At 40.6% G+C, this 23,182-nt stretch overlaps 3 protein-coding genes across 3 annotated transcripts in view; all 3 read right to left on the bottom strand.

Moving 5' to 3' along the window:
- Positions 1–23,182, bottom strand: part of LOC137273437 (uncharacterized) — a 270,044-nt gene that overhangs the window by 77,978 nt on the left and 168,884 nt on the right. The window lies entirely within an intron of this gene.
- LOC137273436 (fatty acid-binding protein-like) lies at positions 54–9,229 on the bottom strand. The gene is made up of 4 exons (XM_067806124.1): positions 8,924–9,229; positions 3,982–4,160; positions 3,012–3,113; positions 54–2,250 (listed from the first exon to the last, which is right to left on the bottom strand). Exons 1-4 carry the CDS (start codon positions 8,997–8,999, stop codon positions 2,200–2,202), a joined length of 408 nt encoding a protein of 135 aa, XP_067662225.1. The 5' UTR covers positions 9,000–9,229; the 3' UTR covers positions 54–2,199.
- LOC137272388 (uncharacterized) lies at positions 11,082–21,233 on the bottom strand. The gene is made up of 4 exons (XM_067804765.1): positions 21,032–21,233; positions 18,738–18,916; positions 13,106–13,207; positions 11,082–11,674 (listed from the first exon to the last, which is right to left on the bottom strand). The coding sequence occupies exons 1-4, from the start codon at positions 21,126–21,128 to the stop codon at positions 11,624–11,626; spliced, it is 429 nt and encodes a 142-aa protein (XP_067660866.1). The 5' UTR covers positions 21,129–21,233; the 3' UTR covers positions 11,082–11,623.

Raw genomic sequence — 23,182 nt, 5'->3', positions numbered from 1 at the left:
CTTTATCGTTGACAGTTTAACTTTTAATCATAACATATACAAAAAGAACAACATTTTCTCGTAAACTCATATTTTATTCAGTTCCATAGTTTTATTCACGACGCATTAAAATAGCTGTTATTGAATGCACAGGTTGGTATATCGCATCAAGGATACTGCGCACACGTTACGAACTATACTAGTAGTGCTACACTACCTCGTAACACAGGACCTCTTGCCTAGAAATTTCTGGTTTGCAAGTTTTTGTAATATTCTAAAACGTTACGTTTGGTCTAATGATAAAGCTTTATGGTTTTGAATAAAAATAATAACAAAAACATATTAATGTTCATGTACACCAGCTATCACTTGTATAATTTGTATATGGACATTTTGATTAGAACATTCACAACCAGTAAATGTGAACAAAATGAAAATTCATCTCGTATGAATCGATAATGAATAGTGACACTGGGGCATCTTACCACACAGAAAAATAAATAATAAATAAAATATTATTAATGAAATACTATCCATTACTACATCTGAATGATTTTGATTTAATAATAATCACCTTCTACATTGTTATAGCAAACGTATTGCTGATACGTTTTCAATAATTGAACATAAGGGTCGAACGCAGACTTGGATAATTTACAGGAATAAACAATACACTAGGACTATAATATTCAAGTTAAGTGCGATTGTCTCCCTTGAATGTCTTCAGCGTAAAGAGAGCGGGTATGCATCTGAGGCGCCAGTATATATTGCGCCATACCAAGCGTGACACTCATAGCATACATTTGCACAACCAGAGGGCATGTAGAGCAGGTCACATGATCACATTCATCTGCACTCATATTCATGTAGAACTTACAAATACGTTCACACAGCTGAGAAACGTCAGTTGGACAGTTCATCCTACTGGGTGAGAAACGTCAATTTGATAGTTAATCCTACTGGTTACAGGTGGTGAGATACGTCAATTGTTTATCCTACTAGTTACAAAACGTGAGATACGTCAATTTGATATCTTGCTATCCTACTAGGTGTATCAAGTGAGATACTCAAATTTCATAGTTTATCCTACAAGATGCACCAGGTGAGAAACTTTAGTTTGACAAGTTAATTACAAAAAAGAGCAGATAAAAAAACTTCAAACTCACACGTTTAATGACAAAAAGCATTAGATAAAAATCTTCAAATTGACGCTTCATCCAGCCATATGCTGCAGCTGATAAACGTTAATTTAACAGTTTAATGGCCATAAACGGTAGATAAGAAACTTCAAATTGACAACCTATTTGACATTATGTCTATCTAAGCTGCAGCTGGTATCAAACTCAGTTTCAGCTATATCTGTACTCTGTATTTGACGATAGGGTGCACTGTAGACTAAACAATCATGTGTGATCGCTCTTAATCTGCTTCTGACGATGGCTGGTCAAAAGTTCTAGGCCCACATAACTTCTAGACTGGTGACACCAACTAATCTTAGAAGCGTTGTTGGACAGTGCTCTCCATCAGGCATTTCCAGTTATTTTACTCAAATAGATCAACTGGTTCGAGACGTTATGTAGGCTTGGAACTTTTTGACCAGTCCTCGTACTACAAAGTTAGTTTACCCCATTTCATGAATTCATTCCAATAGTACATACCTCACAACTAATCATATTCATTTTGTACACATGTGTACAAATGAACAACACATTTAACAAGTGTATTAACTGAACACACAACATCACTTATTACAAATACATATAATTTAAAATTTTCATCCATGAACAAATAACTGTTTCATTGTAACACAACAAATGCTCAAACACAAGCAGTATTTCCCTAAGAGGACAGAAAATAATCATCGACGTAAAATGTCAAAAATATCGTTGAAACACCTATTATAAGTACACATGTATTGACACATTTTATTTCAAACATATTTTAAAAAATATAACAGAAGATGAGCCTGATGTAAATAGTTTTGATATCGCTCATTAAATGTATTGCACTTAGTACATGTGTCTTTTGCTCCTCAAATCATACACTGACAGTAGTCATGGCAACAGTTGCATATTAAGCGTACATCTATACCGCTTTGCGCATGCGCATTGTCAGACGATCACAGACGCGGCTGGTTTAAACTGACGTCAGGTACCCAAAATACCATTTCCAAAATGGCGACCGGAAAGGGTTTCATGGTGTTATGCAGTTCGAGTGGCATCAGGCACGTTTAAACTTCTGAACCATTGAGACTCCTTTGCTTTCCGATGTCTGAAAGTTATTGATAATTGAAATAATACAAGAATGAACACAACCTGTTTTTAACATTTTATGTATCTATAAACAAGGACAACAAGAGACACGACCGGCTAAGCATCAAAGGCGTGCAATTCGTTGGACAGGGTTGCGTCCCTTACTTATTTCAGTATCCATTTGTCATGTATTACAGTCCTATGATCCGTTGTCTATAGGTAGTTTAAAAGAATACCAGACATGAAGAAATACACATTCCCCACTCACACTAAGCCAGTATAAGTCTGCCTCTGTACGGCAATTAACGCCGCACTCAAAAATAGTTCAGCTCTACAGCGGCGTTCAGTAATTGTCCGAGTCTGGACTAGCTGACAATCCAGTGATGGACATAATAATGATAAAGAATGTATCAACCAAGTCGACTGGTCTTACCACCCGATCTTGATATTGCATTTAATTGCTTGCTGTAGATGTTTTTGTTTCATTCCATTGAAAGTATCGGACAAAGTCATGGGTAAAGGAGACACAGTTCATTTCTCATTAACATGACCCGAGAAGATCCCGGTTAGAATTAGTCTTCGGCAACCTATGCTTGTTGTAAGAGGTGACTAACGGGTGGTCAAGCTCGCTGACGTATTTCGAGGATAGATGCTCACGCTGCTGATCACTGGATTGTCTAGTCCAGACTCGATTACAGACGACAACTATATAGCTGGAATATTGCTAAGAGTGGCGTTCAACAACAAATCAATCTCACTAAAACATTCAAAGTAACTCACCACGGTCATTAAATCTCCATCTACAGTCCGGACCGAGGTCCACTCTCCAGCATCAGAGGCGTGTTTCTCCTGGCATGCACTTCCGTCCCACATGATAGTGCTCTGTAACAAAATGTTGCATTTAGCGGTGCATGGCATGGAATCGTTACACGTCAGAACCCTCTACCTGGTGCAGCTTCAGCCTGCAGAGTGTGTCCCCTGTTTGAGTCATACCTAACGAGTGAGTGAGTGAGTGAGTGAGTGAGTGAGTGAGTGAGTGAGTGAGTGAGTGAGTGAGTGAGTGAGTGAGTGAGTGAGTGAGTGAGTGAGTGAGTGAGTGAGGGTTTAGAAAAATATTCCTGGGACGCCTGAAATGGGCTTCAGACATTTTACGTACGTGGGGAATCGAACACGGATCTTTGGCGAGTACAACGAACGCTTTAACCATTAGGCTACCTCCAACCGACCAGGTGCCAATCGATTTTGGAAGGTGGCACTTGATGTTACCCTGCCTGGCGCTAAGGGACTAACACAAGGACTGGCAAGTGTATGTATGTATGTATGTATGTATGTATGTATGTATGTATGTATGTATGTATGTATGTATGTATGTATGTATGTATGTATGTATGTATGTATGTATGTTCTACACAAGTACCGATAAACGGAGGCCATATTCTAAAATATTAAATATATAACAGGACCTGACATCCTATCCATTGAAATGATGAGTTCCAAAGTCTGTTTCAGAGAGTATATCCCAGAGCAAAATACGAGTTGTGGATGATTTAAGAGCATGGACCTAATACTGAAGCCTAAATAAGGTCACTGCAGATTGCAATGCATTAGTTATGGCCTCTAGAGCTAAGTAGACGTGTGTAGATTCATTGCAACTGGTACCGAAATGGCCCAGTGAATGTCATGCTTATGTGTAGCTCGTTTGCAATATGGCTGCCGTACCCGGACGGATAGCTCAGCAGTAGATACCGACCTTCATCTTCATTCCATCGAGTCCCTCATACTCAAACTCCACCCCCGGTGTCCACGAGTATTCCTTGGGCTCTCCGAATCCCTTTACTTCCGCTCTTGCTTGCCAGCTCTCTCCGTGTTTCGTATACTCGACTACATACACCAGTTTCTTGAACGTTTCGCGACCTTGTTTTGGACATCCTGGAACATTGATACAATGTTATCTTAGACCAACAACTAGTCTCTGAAATGAACATTATAAGTTGTCCACTGGTCACGAGGGGGCCAATGGGCTCATGTACCCTCCAGGTTTGTTTATGTTCCTCGACATACCTCGAGGGTACATGAGCCCATGGACCCCTAGGGACCTGTGAACAACGTATTTATCTTAACGAACACCTGAATTTTAATTTTAAACTGTTTGAAGCACTTCTCTTGAATGCGAGGCGACTCGCCATTTTGCAGACGACACAGGTAAACAGATTTAGAGTTATCTCCCTTCCATCGATTTTCAATCGCAAAACATCGGTAATTTCCGTGCATCATGCGTGATTCAATGTTTTTCGAGACAAAGAAATACTACCATGAAGCACCAGAAGAGTTCGGAATTCCCAGCGGAGTACATTGAAAATTATACATCGCCTATTTCAGCAGGTGTATAAGTTATATATATATGATGAGTTCAGAAATATATATAAATATGATGAGTTCAGAAATTACCGAAACATGAGTCACATCATTAGACAACGATCTACTATTCGGTCGATCCGAATTTTCTCGTGTGAAAGTGAAAATAGACACACAAATATATATACACTGAATTCCAACTCCTAGTTTCACATGACAATGGTATTTACAAATGCATTGTAAATGTAAACCTTAATAACACCGCATTTCTGTATTTTATGTCGAGGTTCAGGCAGCATACCTTAATTACGAAATCACAGTCTACCTCCGTTTGATGAGGTCGTAAAATGATTTACAATGCATGCATCTGGCTCACTGGTTACACTAGTAGTATATTTTTTGCGCTTATTCAGAGTAGTTCTGTAACACAAATTGAGACTGATATAATACCAATTCCGTACCAGACCCCAAACCTTTCTAGCAGCAGAGCCTCGTTTTGAGACTTCCACTTTTTCCAGGTTTCCGTTTTTCAGAGCTTGGTGTACGACAGAGCATGGTGTACGATGTGTTTGTAAACGTTAGAAAGAGTGTGCAATGGCAATATATAAGTGCATACTATTAGACGTATCAGATCATACTGATTAACAGCGCTTTAAGTTGCGCAATAGGACGGAACACCGTAAACTGGAAACGAGACTGTTCTGGAATCAATGTTTTGACTTGCGCCGCCCTATTGCAGGAATACATCGGTGTTAAATAATCAACCAGCGTCAGTCTACGTTACAGGCAGTGCTCGTCATTCAGGAATTTTGCACTGTAGTCAGTACGAGGTTGTGGGCCGTACATGGTTCAGGGACAGAGGAGACTACCCACTACCTGTCACGAAGTTTCTCGACAACTGATATGACTTCCAAGCTGACTCGACCCGTGAAGGTCCCGGGGTAGAATAGGCCTTCAGCAACCCATGCTTGCAATGAAAGGCGACTGTGGTTGACGTAAGAGGCGACTAAAGTGATCTTTTTGTAAGGCTCGCTGACTTGGTTGACAGATGTCATCGGTTCCCAATTGCGCAGATCGATGCTCATGTTGTTGATCCGATTATTTACAGACCGCCGCCATACAGCTAAAATATTGCTGAGTGCGGCGTAAAACTAAACTCGCTCACTCACTCCAAGCTGACTCTGGTTGTAATATAACTGACCTCCACCGAACACACACAATGCTAATTTCCTGAAGCCGTAAATGCGATCAATTTACATTCATGAGAAGTGTTCCGTCGGGATTAACGCGTGTTATATTTCTGACATATGAAGTGAGATCAACTTCAGCTGCAGCAGTGTGTGCTCAGCGTCACATGTGGAAGACATATGAGGTCCAGTCCAGCACTGTACATCACTGAGTTATTATCGTTATGGAGTACAAAAACAGAGCAAATAATCAAAAAGCAAATCTTCACAAGAGGTCGCCATATACAGCCAATCATTGATCGTTGTGTCAAGTGGTATGTGACTGAAGTTAGTTAGCTGTTGCCATAGCTAACCTAGATTCCATTAAGTCGACAAAAATGATGAACAAATATCTATACGCACACCAAAGTACTTCCACTTCAAGTTCGAGGTACCCGTACGTTCGCCATATCAAAGTCAACACAACGAGGCGGGACTGTACAAAATATGGGAGAATTTGGGTTTCTGTGAGAGTGAGTTGGCTGTAACGCTGTTCTTTAACTATTAAGCCAGCCAGCAGTTTTGAACGTAGGATACGAACCTACTGACTCGCAAATGGCGGTTCCTCAGACCACTGTGCCACCTATGCTCACTTTACAGAAGAGAATTGTATTGTGTTGTAAGATGTTACATGTCAACCTAACCTTTGGTGTTGATTCCAAAGGTATACATCTATAGACTAACATGTAACATGATAGAAGTTTATTGCTGGAATATTGCTGAGTGCGGCGTAAAGCTAAACTCATTCACACAGAAGGTTGACCCCCTCCGTATTCTTTCTTCATCCATTTATATTCCGGTTGTTTCGAAACTCTGATATCTCGAAGTTTAGCTTCGACACAATCGTGCCCGTCTGTAATTGTTGACATATCCGACGTTCGACACATAAACTGTGAATAATCGAAGATTCGACACAACGGATTTGACTGTACATGCATACTGTTTAATACATTGTGCACGCCAATAGGAATGGCAACAGCGTGTTACATGTTTGGTGACCCCGATGTCGTCGTCTTGGCAATTCGATTGAATTTTATTTTTTGCTAGAATTTGATGACTTGTCAATGTAACAAAAAGACATTTTGTTTGATAACAGGAATTTGTACCAGCCTTACATGAGTGGATCCTTGAAGCTCCTTTTATAGCCCACAATAACGGTTTCTGTTTGTGGAAACGGTGTACAGTGTTGTGTTTACGGCATGTCAACATTGATCGCTGAGGAACAACAAGATGCAACTAGACAGAAGACCATTACAATACTGGTCTTAGCAACAAATGTTAGCAACATATGTCAGCAACAACACTACACCGAACTCTCATCGGTTACCACATGAAGAAATAATTCATTTATATCACGACACGTATGTGTGAGTGCGTTCGTTCGTTCGTTCGTTCGTTCGTTCGTGCGTGCGTGCTTGTAGTAGTTCGGTTTCAAGCTGTCCCTATTTATCTCGGTGTTTTCCCTCCCTCCTGCTCGCTGTAAATTTTCTTCCCGCCGTGTATCAATGAAACGTTTTTCCTGTCACAAATTAACCCGCTGCTGTGGAAATTTACGCAATGATTTGATACGAAGAAACATTGACCCTTTGACCCATAAAAAGACTCAGTTTATTTGTCTTCATCTGCATATTGTCAAACACTGTTTCAAATTTGCATCATAGTGAGCGAGTGAGTGAGTGAGTATGGTATAGCAATATCCCAACGGTGTCACGGAGGGGAACACCAGCAATGGGCTTTACACGTTCTGGTAAACGTTGACACTGACCCGTAAAGATCCAGGGCCCTTATTCTCGACACGTACGTAGAGCTAAGAATTCTAAACTTTGATCGTAACCAGTGTGTTAAGAATGGGCTTAAGACGTTCGTAGGGCTACGAAGGTTTCGAGAATAGCTAGCCAGGTTACAATTGGTCTTCAGTGACATATGCTTGTCGTAAGAGGCGACCACCGCCCATATTTGTCGAATGCGACGTTAAACAACGAGCCAACATGAAATAGCAGTAACATTAACGTGAAATAGCAGTAACATTAACGTGAAACAGCAGTAACATTAACGTGAAACAGCAGTAACATTAACGGGAAATAGCAGTAACATTAACGTGAAATAGTAACATTAACGTGAAATAGCAGTAACATTAACGTGAAATAGCGGTAACATTAACGTGAAGCAGCTGTAACATTAACGTGAAATAGTAACATTAACGTGAAATAGCAGTAACATTAACGTGAAATAGCGGTAACATTAACATGAAATAGCGGTAACATTAACGTGAAACAGCAGTAATACGTTTTATAGTAATATAGTGATATAGCTTGGGATTGTGTAATCGGTCTTACAATCACTAAACCATATTGATTTCCCCTACAGTATAGAACTCCCCTAAAGCCCTAAATGAAGTAAGTCTAGATATCCAATGGTTCAGGTTCAAATTTTCTGGGTCTCCTTTTCAGTTTAAATGGGTGTATTTGTAAAATAAAAATAATTAATCGTTAGTCTAGGGATTCTTTTACGAGGTGATACTTCAGTAAGCAGAATCAAGCCTGTCTAGTGTCAGACTGCGAATGTTTTGAATGCAATAAGCAATTAACAACTATTCAAATTCATTCGGTCTCAAACCTATTTCTGTCTATTCGTGAGTAAGGATAAATCACAATGGCACGTATTGGTAAAACTGACGTGATTGCAAGCTCAGGTCATGAAAGATTCATCATCCCCAGATCAATTTATTAACAATGTCATGCACATGCCCCGTCACCATCTGCAGCCTCACATCAGTCACTATGACCCTCTCTACTTCTCCATTCACCGATCGATAACCCATCACTCTGTCTAACTACCAGCCTGTCCAGGACGACCCGTCTTCTCTCACGATATCAGCTGATATCTTGCATATCTCGTCACACGACTGATACACATAACTATCTGTGCGTGATATAGTTCACAAAGACCTAACCAGGTCGTTTCACATAGAATGAAGACTGGCAAAATGTCAGCACGACTCGGGAGATTTCGATCGATAAAAACAGGAATTCAGGGGTTAATGTATGCCCGTGCGTGAGGCATAGCGGTTCCTTTCAGAGAAATCATAAGACTGTAATAGAACGGTCTTACCTATAGCATCGCTAAATTCCTCAAAGCCTGTGGTTTCTTCAGGGAGTAGCTCCCACCTTCCCTGGTACAACTCCATGCGAGACGCCACTGAGAGACGATGCTATACACAAGAATTGATTATTCCTCCGTGCAGGAGACACCACGAGATGTCGCGAGGTTGGGGGCTGGGTCTGAAAAGAAACTGACTGTCGGCTGGTATGGCGGTCGGGGTCTATGTCATACAGTCTGTCCGGTTTGAGAGACACTGGGTGTGTTGTGTCTTCACTAGATGGGGCTGGTTATGGAATCAGGGTCGGAAGGAAGAATAACTCATGATTTACTTCACTTCCGGTTGTCATGCGTTGCTCATAATACTTCAATGTTCTGCTGTGATGAGATTGTGGTGCGAGTCCTGTTACCCATATCATGTTAATTCTAAACTGTTTTCTTAGCTTGTGACTGGGTGTTTTAAAACCGCTTATTGCAGCATTATCAGAGTGAGCATTAAAGAATCATTTTTTAGGAAAACATCGAAAACACCATTGAAAATTACATGCTTAAGGGTGTTATATTACATTTACGAGGGTTCAATGTAGTACCATGAGCTAGGGTGTTGGTACTTGATTATAGTATGATGTTGACAGGGAAAAGGTAGCATGTCAGGGAGGTTTTACCAGGCTGACCGAATCTTGTTTTACGCCACCAGTAGTGTCAATAAGGTGAATTGGTTTTTCAGACATTTCAGCCATGTTAGGAATGGGATGGGTGAGTTTAGTTTTACGCCGCTTTTAGCGATATTCCAACAATATCGCAACAGAGGACACCAGAAATGAGCTTCGTCTTCGATGTGACGAGGTTGACGTTTACTACTAGGCTGTAAACCGCCCTACTGCCCTCAGTCTGAACTACTGCCCTCAGTCTGAACTACTGCCCACAGTCTGAACTACTGCCCTCAGTCTGAACTACTGCCCTCAGTCTGAACTACTGACCACAGTCTGAACTGCTGCCCACAGTCTGAACTACTGCCCTCAGTCTGAACTACTGCCCACAGTCTGAACTACTGCCCTCCGTCTGAACTGCTGCCCACAGTCTGAACTATTGCCCTCAGTCTGAACTGCTGCCCTCAGTCTGAACTACTGCCAACAGTCTGAACTACTGCCCTCAGTCTGACCACCCGTAATATGAATTTCGAATTATAGCTTAGGTAGTGAGTGAGTATGGTTTTACGCCGCTTTTAACAACACTGCACCGATATCACGTCGGAGAACACCAAAATAGGCTCTACGCATTGTACCTATGAGGGAAATTCAACCCGGGGCCTAGTCGTGACGAGTTCCCCGGTTACCCCACAGCCCCTTACAGCTGGGGTAACTGAGATGATGTCTAAAGAACTTCAAGGCATTAAACAGCAATTAATGGATATACTCAGGGTTGTGTTTATATGATGTATTCGATCAACCAAGGAAGTGAGTGAGTATGGTTTTACGCCGCTTATAGCAATCTTCCAACAATATCACTGCTGGGGACACCACACATGGGCTTCACACAATGTAACCATGTAGGAGATCAGATCAAGAGAGCGGGCTCGGCCTTTGATAAACAGACCCGTGAAGATTCCGGTTATAATGAGCTCACTGACTTCGTTGACTTATGTCATCGCATCCCAATTGTGTAGACGGATGCTCATGATGTTGACCACTGGATTGTCTGATCCAGACTGAGTGTACAGACCACCGCCATAAAGCTGGAATAGTGCTGAATGCGGCGCTCAACAACACGTATGCAGGCCCTTATGGTCTGTGGGGACAATGATTTTTTCGGGCTTTTACCCAATCGGGCTTTTGTCTGCTTCATTCTGAAAGCATTTGTGGAGAGTTGCTTTCCTCAACAGGGACAGGATTCGCTAGTCGAGATTTCGAATACGATATTCTGATCTTTAGCACGCAACCACCATCCATACGTTCTACCTAAAATGTGAGTGAGTGAGTTTAGCTCCACGCCGTTTAGCAATATTCCAGCAATGTCACGGCGGGGGACACCGGAAACAGGCTTACCGCATAGTACTCATGCCGGGAATCGAACCATGTGGGGAATTAGGTCTTCGGTCTAACCCTTTCGTCCATTTTTGCTTTATCATTGTGTAATTATGTAATTGTAACTCTAAAACGACAATACTTGATTAAATTTCCCAGTTTTATTCACAACACAGTGAAATGATTGTTGAAATCATTAGTTACAGCGCTGGTATAATTACTACAGTAAATAATGCAAGATTTTTTAAAATAAAGTAGTCGCTTCCTGAAAACCGTGTAATTTACCATGCTCCGTCAAAAAATCAAGTTGTTATATTTTGGACAACAAAAACTATAAAGTTCCCGTTTGAAACAAAAATACAAACTATAAGAAATTGAATAATGAAACGAAAATTGATCATTTATAAATCACTCATAAAAAGTGAGAGTGAACAAAATAAAAAAATATTCATTATTGTCACCGGTATTGTCGCTACTAAAGCGACATATAGTGAGCAAAACATATTAATCATTAATTTAATCGAATGATAGTTTTGCAAATTATGTCTCAGTAATATCAGTGCTTGCAATTTTCAATTTTGTCAGCCAATCACAGTTGCGAATATTTCAAACGAAGGCCAGGTACCCAGGATACCACTTCAAACATGGCGACCGATATGGGATTCAAGGTGGTATGATTCCGCTGACTTCACACACGTTTAAACTTCTCAACCATGGTGACGCCATTGCATTCAGATGTCTGAAAACAAGTATTTGAGTATTTAAATAACGCAATAGTCGGTAAGTTCTGTTTTGTTCAGATGAGGTATGTATTTACAGTGAAAGCGTAACGAATCCGCTTTTCCCAACCATATTAAGCTAATTAAGGCCACTTGTAAATCAGTCGACTTCCTAAGAGACTTCACCCTCCCACTTTGCTAGCCATCCATGTTGAGTGGGTATAGTCTCTAATCATATACATCTCTATTCGCCTTCGTCTCCAATCAGCAAACAAAATCAAAGCTGACTAATCAGGATGGAAAACTGCACCCCTACTCTTACAATGTAACCGCCTGACCAGAGATAAAGTGATATCGACTGTAGTTGTAAGAATATTTAGTGGTGTAGGAAGATAAGCATATCCAATTTGAATTCCACTTACTTATTTAGATGTAAAGTATTGGCGAATGAACGTTCTTTTATTAGTAGTGATTATTTTATAAATGGCCTAAAAATATTAGCAACTTATTTTTATTTGCTTGGTCGCCGGGAGAATGCATTTGTAATATTTCTTAACTCACTTTTGATCTGGTGAAAGTTTTAAGGTTTAACGCCTTTTCTTCTCATAGCGTTTAGAGGGTTGTTATTTTCCCCTTAAAACCAAATAATATGTTTTCTAATGTTAATTCAGTTTGTCCTTCGCCCAATATCCCGAGCCATGAAGACAGTTCAGTCCACACTCCTTTTACATAACTACACTCAAACAGTAGATGCCATACAGACATGCATTAAATATCATTTAATATTAATAAATAAAGTAATTTTACACCTCTATATACCTCTTTTTCTTTTTTTCAAATAAAAGAGACAAGTTTTCATATCATAGGTGTGATGCTCGTTTATCATGGTCAACAGACCCTGAAGACATGTTGTTTTAAGAATGTAGGCGAACAGAGATGTAGGAGAATAGAGAACAGCCCGTTATGTCTCTTCCACCCAGTCTTATTTGGATGGAACACTCTGTTTCATTAATTAAAAATATACATGTTAAGAGACTGTTTCTGGTCTAGGACACCGAGATATGAGTCTGGATCAACCTGGTTCCCTCTATATGCTGCGCTGGCGCTCACTGATCAATGGGGTAAGGACTAGTACGACACAATGGAGGCCTCCACTGCTTGGCCACAAGATTATACTTACTTGAAACATACAAGAACTGCTGATTAGAACTTGCAAGTAACTTTTTCAGTAACATTATAGCAAAATATAGGCATTGACACTTTTCTTTACCACACGTTCTTGCATATTTTTAAACACGTAGCGAGTCGCCAGTAGTGGGGGTCGCCATTGTGAATCAAGGAAGCGCATGGACAGCTGCGATATAAAGCAAGAAGTTGAAGTGGGATAGGTATGAAAGTCGTAGCAGCAAAGTATCTTTCCTTGAAGGATCCCAAATCTGTTATTAAGTTACCAGTGTCATTGAATCTCCGTCAACAGTTCTGATCGCGGTCCATTTTCCAGTTTCAGAGGCGTGGTCCTCACGGCAAACATTTCCGTCCCAGCGTATGGTGCTCTGTAACAAACTGTTCTCTTCAGCAACTCAAGTCATTTCTTAAATCAATCATAAGAATTGATGAAGTTGGTGAAATTGGGTGTCCCATTATTCTACCCGTTTTGTGCGTCGTGGTTCAGAAAAAGCGTACAATTTATACCTTCATTCAAGCGACAGAATTACGACATGATAGATGCTTGTGATCACCAACACGATTGCAAGAAAAAACACTGACCAGGAAACGTCAGTGACCTCTCACAGTCTAAATAGTTGTTCAGCAATATGATTTTAGTTTTACGCCGCCTTTAGAAATGTATTCCAGCAATGTCTCGGGTGTGGGGTGTGGTGGGGATTTGGCGTGGAGGATATGGGGTTGGGAGGATAATCAGAAATGGGCTTGACACATTGTATCCATAAGGGGAATCGAACCCCTGTCTTTTTTTAAAGAATTAAAGATTTTAAATGCTAACAATATGTGACTTTCCCCTGCTGGTTTTCTGTAGATCATATTTGCACAGTGCTAGTGAACATAATGATTAAACATATGGTTTGGGTGTGCCCACTTTTTTGGCCCCATTTTCCGAAACAAAGCTTGCGTCCGATGGCCGCCAGAAATTTAGGATTTCCAATTTTAACACTACATGAACTTTTCACCTCGCTGACACAAGCAGAAAATCTTGCACAGTGCAAGGGAACATGTTGATAAAACTTATTCTTTTAGCTGTGCGTTAAGACAGCAGACAAATCACAAATAGTGCTGAAGTCCATTCACAATGGTTGCCCACGATATTAATCTTCATTTGTTGCAACATGTCAGATATATTCACAATTCGAAGGGCTGTTTCTAGTGCTTTCAGGAAATCCAACAAACACGATTCATGTTCAATTCAGTTAATGAAAGAGTTACTGTTTTGATCAGTCTCGTGACCTGACTACATGAACTTTTCACCTCGCTGACACAAGCAGAAAATCTTGCACAGTGCAAGGGAACATGTTGATAAAACTTATTCTTTTAGCTGTGCGTTAAGACAGCAGACAAATCACAAATAGTGCTGAAGTCCATTCACAATGGTTGCCCACGATATTAATCTTCATTTGTTGCAACATGTCAGATATATTCACAATTCGAAGGGCTGTTTCTAGTGCTTTCAGGAAATCCAACAAACACGATTCATGTTCAATTCAGTTAATGAAAGAGTTACTGTTTTGATCAGTCTCGTGACCTCATTTTGTCAAACATCGAGCTCTGTGATTCTGAAGCCTCCCTTAAAGATTACATGCAACCAAAAAATCAAGCATAATTAAAACACAATTATCATTTATTCATGACATATAGTATACATTGCTGCTTGTGAAAACAAATAAACAAAATTAGAGGCTTACAATCGCGATTCAAAAGTGCAATATTTTGTACTTGGGCTTACTGTCTCGAAACGAAGCCCTCGGGAGACCGAACCCAGTCATAGCAGGTGGATGTGCACGCAAGTGTAACGACGGCTTCCGATTGGTTGGTTCATTTGCTGATACACATTGTGCTCATTGTGTGTACAGAAAGATGATCTGTTTGATGGGAATTTTAGAAGTATATGGCGAGTCACAAGAAAGTAAGATTCTTTATGGATAACAACTTCTTTTATTGTACTTGTTGCGTCGTTTCAGTATGGATTCATATACCGTTGTGAAACAAAATCATATACACTAGAAGAAGTTGTTATCCATAAAGAATGTACATCGTATATGGAGATGTTGGGTTTTGTAAATACATGTTCTCTGAATTTCCGTTCGATCCGATCAAAAATCACCTCAGCAGAGATGGTGAACTACTGGAAACTGTCATTCGTCCAAGTACAAAGCAGGACTTGAAAGTGACATGAGTGTGCACCAGTTTCCGTCAGATCCAGTCCGAGAAAAATGGATGTAGTTTCTTTGCAACCCACAGGCATAAAAACATGTCATGTGTACAAGTATCACACATGCTTAATTACATGATGTGGCAGAGACAGGACTCGGGTGCACCAGTCATAAATCAATTTATGTTGTTTATGGCGTATAGCCTGATAGGTTTTAAGTTTAAATTGCATATGGTCAATGACTGAAGCTGTGTATTTTACATATTAACTTTAGCTGACAGGCAGGCAGACATGTAGGTGTCAATAAACCAGACACTGAGCTTTCTCTGTGACAGAGACTGCTTACCACAATCAACAAGTCTTTTTACGTAACGAGTAGATTATTTACAGGTTTGTGTACGCAACCAAGATTAGACTACTGCTCACGACCTCATACTCCGGGCATGCATACTGTTTGAAGCTCCGCGAACCTATTAACTGTGGATGCGTTATGCGCGGCGCAGCGTAGCTGTTTCAACTTTATAGGTTGAATTGGCATATTTGATGATTTGTTCCGGTAAGTGCACACCAAAAGGTATCAGAATCTGCAAAGTTATGTTTTACGTTGCATGTGACCTTTAACAGTTCTCATTGCAGTTACAGAGTGTTATGCATAGGAGCTGAGAAGATTTACAAATGCATTCCTTTGAGCATAGAGGTTGAGATTTGCAGACACATTTGATAAGGCTACCAGAAGAAACCCTATTTCAGTAGACACTATTCCAAATTCTTCCAAACTTACACTTTCCGACAGTTACTGTATAGTTTCTGCACTAGCCTTTAATGTGGATAAAGTTAATGAGCCTACAACTCACAGGCATCATCAAGTCTGGGACAAGTTAAAGGGGAGCCTTGATTCAATCACGAGGAGCCTTGATTCAATCACTGAATTGGCCCTCTTGCTAATTGGAAATGGTTGAGTTCATTGTCTGGTGCATTTTATGTTTCTCGTCAATCCCAGTAACAGGTTGCAACAGGAATGTGTTCTCTCTTTCCACTCTTCAAAAGCAAAGCAGCAAGTCTTTCCATGGCTAGGCACGGCATGTCTATCATCTATACAGTCACAGAACATTCAATCCAGGACAACTCCCAGCCATTGGTTTAGACCAACCCTTCTTGCTCTAGCAAAATATGTTGAATGAAGATGACCTAATGTGTTTGAAGAAGACTTGTACACTACCATGCTTGGAGGTCTTCACACTGAAACAACCATATGGAAAATGTCCTCACAGGAACTGCACGTTCACCAGTCATTTGAAGACTGGCTGAAAAATTGGATGTCATAAAAAGAGTCATTCAAATTTGGAGATTTGATTCTTCAGCTTGAGACCCTGACAGTAATCTTTGTGAGATCCCTTCCCCAACGAAACATGTCTCCGTACATCTAGGTAATGGAACAACTTGTCCTGTTGTTCTTTGCATCTTGATCACACCATTTATGCAGGCTGGTTGTCAGTTCTCATCAGAGATCTCAAAGCCCTTCCAGTTGACGGAAGAGAGTCCCTTCATAGAGGCTGATATTTCCCAACAACATCAACAAACATTTTCTGCCATGCTTTTGGATAAAGCTCATGATCAAAACAACAAAGTTGGGTGGTGCACTTAATAAACAGAATGTTGCCTTAACTGGATATGGAAGAATTGTTTCGATGGGAAATCCCTTCCTGGAAGAAACTCCTGCACTGATGACCCTTGATGAGCATCACTGTGTTGGTGAAGATGTCGTGGCATCTATAAAATCGTAGAGAAAACAAGAAAAGGCTAATATGAGAAAATTGTAAAGGATGTTTTGGTAGAAATGACAGAGAAATGAGTAGAAATGACAGAGAAATGAGTCAGTTCACAGCTCCATAAAGAAAAATCACCTCCGTGTTTTCATGTGAGCACAAACAAAACCTCAGTCTAAACCAAACAGCGAACGAATGACCACAGTCTCTTCAGTCAGATGTTTCTTGAATGTTAGATACGCCAGTTCTTTTCTCATGAAACCACCCAAACTGCAAATCAGAGCTCAGATGGTCTTGTACCACCATGACTGCCATCATATCGACATCTACATCATCTACAAAGAAGGTAGTCTGAAGGAGACAATATGAAAAAAGCTAAGAAATGGCATTAGAAAAAATTATTCCCGTCTTACTAAAATACTTATGATATTTGCTCCTTTTCTAAAATAATCAAAGGTTAAAGAAGAACCCTGTGCGTTATTAACAAATGGTTTGGCTGGCAGCGCTTACCAACCAGGAAAGTCGGTATTCATAACAGCTGTGGAGTCAGTGGTGACAGACGGGAGTGAAGATGATCAGAGAGGGACACCAGAATTTGCCTTGGTGCTCCAAACATCATGGTTAAACATCAGGTGATGATGTTTAAACTGGTTGAACTAAAGTCTGCTGTTCAGCCATGGGTGCCATTTTGGACAATGGAAAAACATCAACAAAATATTCCAAGACCTGGACTGTCGAAGGTGAGTGACACTTCCCTTTTTCTGACACTGGTTCTGACACTACATAACAGTTCTGTGGAAAAAGCAAGAAAACTGCTTGGGTTTCCTTTGACGGCGTGAGTACGAGGGTGTGGATGACACTGCCAGAAACTTCGCGTAGTTTTCGAGAACTTATCAAATATGGCTGCAAGTCTCAACATCTATGCTCAAAGAAGTGAATTTGTGCATCTTCTCAACTTCTATGTACATCGCTCTGTAACAGCAATGGGAACTGTTCAGGGAGACTTCAGAATCACAGAGCTCGATGTTTGACAAAATAACGTCACGAGACTGATCAAAACAATAACTTTTTTATTAACTTGATTATCCAGAATATGTTTTATCATGATGATCCCCAACACTTACGAGATTTTCTGCTATTATCCATCGGGAGAAAGCCATATTGTGATAAAATTGGAAATTCTTGATTTTTGGACCCCAGCTTGGACTTTTTCGGAAAATGGGCACAAAAAATCGTGCACCCCCAAAAATATGTTCTATCATGATAATGGTGGTTGATTCGGGTCATCGCTTTATCGCCCTGCAAAATCAAGGCGACATCGCGACAAAGCGATAGCACGACACGACATTGCGATACGCCGACACGATATAGCAATATTGCGATACGGCCAGAAAACGAAATAGCGAAAACCCAACACGATATAGCGATAACACGACACGAAATGGCGATATCACGACACGAAATGGCGATAACAAGACACGAAATGGCGATAACTAGACACGAAATGGCGATATCGCCCAGTTTTATCGCCATTTCGTGTCGTGTTGTCGCCATTTCGTGTCGTGATATCGCCATTTCCTGTCTAGTTATCGCAATGTCGTGTCGAGTTGTTGCAATTTCATGTCTTGTTATCGCTATATCGTGTCTTGTTATCGTCATTTCGTGTTGTGATATCGTTATTTCGTTTTTGGCTGTACCGCCATATCGTTATATCGTGTCGCCATATCGCAATGTCATGTCGTACTATCGCTTTGTCGCTATGTCGCCCTGATTTTACAGGGCGATAAAGCGATGGCCCGAATCAGCAACCATACCTACCACTGTACAACGTTTCATGGTTTAGTCCGCCAAGTGTGGATTTGTAACATGTGTACCGTTCTGTACGCAGATAAGCGACTGGCACGCGTGGACAAATACCAACGAATCCATATGCACCTTCATGTTGGCGCGATCAAGTCCAACGTAGTTAAACTCCACGCCAGGCGTCCACGAGAATGTCTTGGGAGTGCTGACCCCCTGCATTTCTACCGTGACATTCACGTTGTTGACGTCCTTCTTGTACTCCACCACATATACCTGATTTCTCACATGTGTACGGTTTTCTTCAGGACGTCCTGGAAAAAAACTGTAGAGTATTACAGCCCACAGGGATGCAGCATGGACAAGCGATATGCATGCATTCAAAGACTCACAACATCTGGCGTTGGGGCTTCACATTATCAATTAGAATCACATCACACAACCAACAGATAACGGTGTAGGTTTAAGTCCGTCAACTGCTTGTCAGTTGTTGATCTTACACACACACACGCACACACACATACACACATATATACACACACACACATATATACAAACAAGTACACACACATATACTATATATAGGTGTGTGTGTGCGTGTGTGTGTGTGTGTGTGTGTGTGTGTTAGTGTGTGTGTGTGTGTGTTAGTGTGTGTGTGTGTTATATGAACAAATTGGCGACGTTTCGTTGACGATTGCTTCATGCTATGGCCCTGTGGAGATGAAAAATTAACTTTGTTTCATAACATCCTAAATAACTCGATTTTTTACATTTTGCCATGGACTCAAATTACTCTGAAATTCCATTTTTAGACACCATGGTGTCCTAGAACCAGATGACCTAGAAACAGACGTGACCTAGAAACACACATATATTATAAACCTACAGATGCTAAACAATATCTACATTTTTCATCTTGTCATCCGAGTCATATAAAGAGAAGCATTCCATATAATTTAGCAAGACGTATCTGCATGATTGTGTCTCAAATACCGACAAGGAATATACGAATTGATGAATTAAAATCGTATCTTCAGACCCGTGGGTACCCAGTTCTACTTGTGGAAGGAATAAAGAAAGCAATGAACATAGACAGAAAGACACTGTTGAAAGACACTGTCGACACACAACCCCAGGAATACGGAACTTTTTCATATCATAAGACAAAATGTTCCAATCTTAAATGCTGATATTAAAATGAATCGAATTATGGAACAAATGTAACTATGATAAAAAGTAAACGCCAAAGTCGTAACTTAAAACACACATTGACACGTGCCAAATTCGACTCATGTATAAACCTACAGAATTCAGTGTCTCAAAATGCAAACGGGCAAATTGTAGAAATTGTGAGTGTATACTTGAAAGCTCATGTATTAATTTCAAAAACAGGAAAGAAACGTTTGTACACTCTAACATGGACTGCTCCGCAAAACACATTATTATGTTGTTATATGCCAAGGGTGCCATGAAGAATACATTGGACAAACGGAGTGCTTGAGGGACAGAATGCGCGTCGATAAACAGCAGATTAAGGACCCCAAAACAAGGTGCATCCCCTTATGTGCTCACATCGACAAATGCGCAGCAGAAAAAATGGAACTTAAAATATTCCCTTTTCACAAAATGAATACTGCTGATGCCATTCTGCGTAAAGCTAAAGAAAACGTTTTCATTAAAGAATTGTGTCCATCGTTAAAGCAATAACGCAGTGTATTGGGATTATACTTGTTTTTCTTATGCTTCTTTTGTATTAGTGTCAGTGTTAAAGCCGCCAATGTGACGTCATGGCAACGCCGCGTCACAACATTTGTATACAATTGTATTGTGACGTCAAGACAAAAGCGACGTCATAACAGCCCGTGTAACTGAAATCACTTCTCCCTGACTATACACGATTGAAACATGTAGAAGATCCGTGTTGTGTTATTATTTTGGAAACTACTTGTTATATAGAGATTACTAAACGAGTGTCTGTCAGATACCATTTAACGAGTAGTTTCATAATGTATCTAACGAGCGAAAGCTCTGTGTGTGTGTGTGTGTGTGTGTTTGAGAGAGAGAGAGAGAGAGAGAGAGAGAGAGAGAGAGAGAGAGAGAGAGAGAGAGAGAGAGATGGCCCAGTGATTGTATATTGCATGTCAGGGCTGACCTGCATGTTGCCTGCGGTCTGTTCTCACGCAACTTTGTGTACACAGCAACTCGTAGCCAGGCTCCAAGGCTGTACTGAATACTAAGCTCAGTGTGTATAGTAATTCTTTCCTTCAAAGAGTGAGTGGACAGTGCAAATGGATCCCAGCCTGATATTTGTTATTTTTTCAGAACTTATCATTCAAACTACTTATTCATCCTGTTGTGACTAGCGCAAGACTAATGCGTGGCATGTTTGTTGTATTCAGATAAATCACAATCATCCACTAAAAACTTACCTATGGCGTCACTGAATTCCTCAAAGCCTTTGGTTTCTTCAGTGAGAATTTCCCATTTTCCTTCATACGCGTCTGTAGCGCCGCTTAACACGTCCATATTTGAAACCAGTAGAAACGGTCTGTTCACACCAACTGATTTTGCGACAGTGCAGGAGATATCGCGAGTTGCCGCGGGGTTGCGCGTACTGTGTAGAGTATCTGCCGCTATGGCGGTCGGTTGGATATATTATATGGTCTGGCCGGGCTGAGAGACACTGAATTTGTTGTCTCGTTACGTACTCCAGATGGTGACTGAACTAGCGTCGTACTGATGTGATGAGATCATGTTGGGAGTCTTGTTACTTACAGAAAATATATATTTCTTTTTATATATTTCCCAGAATCGTGTAATTATTTTAGCAAGTCGTTTCCCTGAAAACAGCTGACTTTTCTCTTGAAATTACCGACAGATTCCTCCAGTTGAATATCTGCGACGATCGGCTTCGTGTAATAGTTTGTCCGGGATGAGTGAGATCGAGGAACTTGCTTTGTTGCCTCGTCACTCGGGATACTTCCTGAGATAGTTTTAGGTCTTAGTTGGTCGTTTAAGACAGAAATGTTCACCGGGAATACGGCAAAATGATTATGATGTGTCAGTTGTCGTACGATTGACGAAACTGTAAACCCTCATTAATGAGGGTTCGTGAGCGCCACTGCTGTCATTGTTTACCCATGGGACGAGATGTTGTCAGTCACGTGACAATGAATGAATATTGTGCAGCCTGCAAACTCCAACAATTCATGCATATTATCCTTAGAGTTAGTGAGTGAAATTAGTTTTACGCTGACTCACGAAACTGCTTGGTCCACACATGTAATCATCCCCAGCTGGATAGATCGATGCTCATGCTGTTGAGCACCGGATGCTCTGCTTCAGACCAGATTATATTACACCATATAGATGGAATACTGCTGAGTGCGGCGTAAAAATGAACTCACTCCCACTCTCTACATACATGGATCCGTTTGTCTGAGATTTATGTTTACATATATCAGCTGTGAGTATCATTTGTTTACAACCATTTACTTGTACAGCAGTACAAAAAAAATTAACATATGATATAAGGTCATTACCATAAATATATTGTTTGGATCAAATTAGAAAATAAACTAATCTCTCAACCGTTTTTAAATGTTTAACGGAAACAGATTTCGCCAAAACTAAATGTTAGTGTTCCGTACATGCTGAGCTGCATTCCCCATTTCTCTCTTTGTACTCAAAACCACAACACTGTCATCATGATCAAGACTGTCTGCCTATGGTAAGGTATCAGCATAAGGTCGCTTTTAGCACGACGAGAGACACAAGAAATATGCTTCCAAGTTTGTACAGATGTGAGTTGCTTCGGTGTGCCAAGTCAATGTTTTAAACGCTGGGCTATCCTACCACCACGCACACCCCAACCGAGAGACCAAAGAGAACTCACGAGGGGTGAAGATGAAACTGCCAAACATATTTGTAGACAGACGTGACTGCAAACTACCTGTATAGGAACGCTGTTTGTCCAATTGATCTGGCATTCGTTTGTTGTGCCCATACATGTTTTTTGTCAGAAGCTGTCGTGAATTGTATATAATCTCTATTACAAAAAATGGCGTTTATCCTTCTTAAATTCTTAAAAATGACGTCCAGCTTCGATATTGAACCATGAAGATCCTGGTTAGAACTGGTCTTCAGCAACCCACGGTCATCACTAGGAGCGATTAAAGGAACCGGTTTTGTCAGACTTGCTGAAATGATTGACACATGCTATCTTATTTCAGTTGCTTAGATCGATGCTTGGTCGCAATGGATGGCTGGTCCAAACTCGATTATTTACGTACGATATCGCTGGAATATCCCGTGTTAAACAACAAACACACTTTTGACCTGTGCTGATGTTTACTTAATGGGCCTTTATCAAAAGGGTCTTTTATCTGATCCATTATGCAAAACAAGTCCTTCCCAGTATCGGTTTGTAAAGGGCTGCTGCCCTCTAAAGGAACAGAATCCAGTCGTCGTTAGTCCGCATTGAGGAACCGGAGCTTCTTTCACGAAGCAACCTTTACTAAGTTTAAACAGAACTCCCATTCTTTATCGCTGCACTAAGATTACCTCAGTGACTTACGATC

The sequence above is a fragment of the Haliotis asinina genome, chromosome 2 (genome assembly GCF_037392515.1).
Source record: "Haliotis asinina isolate JCU_RB_2024 chromosome 2, JCU_Hal_asi_v2, whole genome shotgun sequence".
NCBI lineage: Eukaryota > Metazoa > Mollusca > Gastropoda > Lepetellida > Haliotidae > Haliotis > Haliotis asinina.
This window is presented reverse-complemented; position numbering and strand designations above follow the sequence as displayed.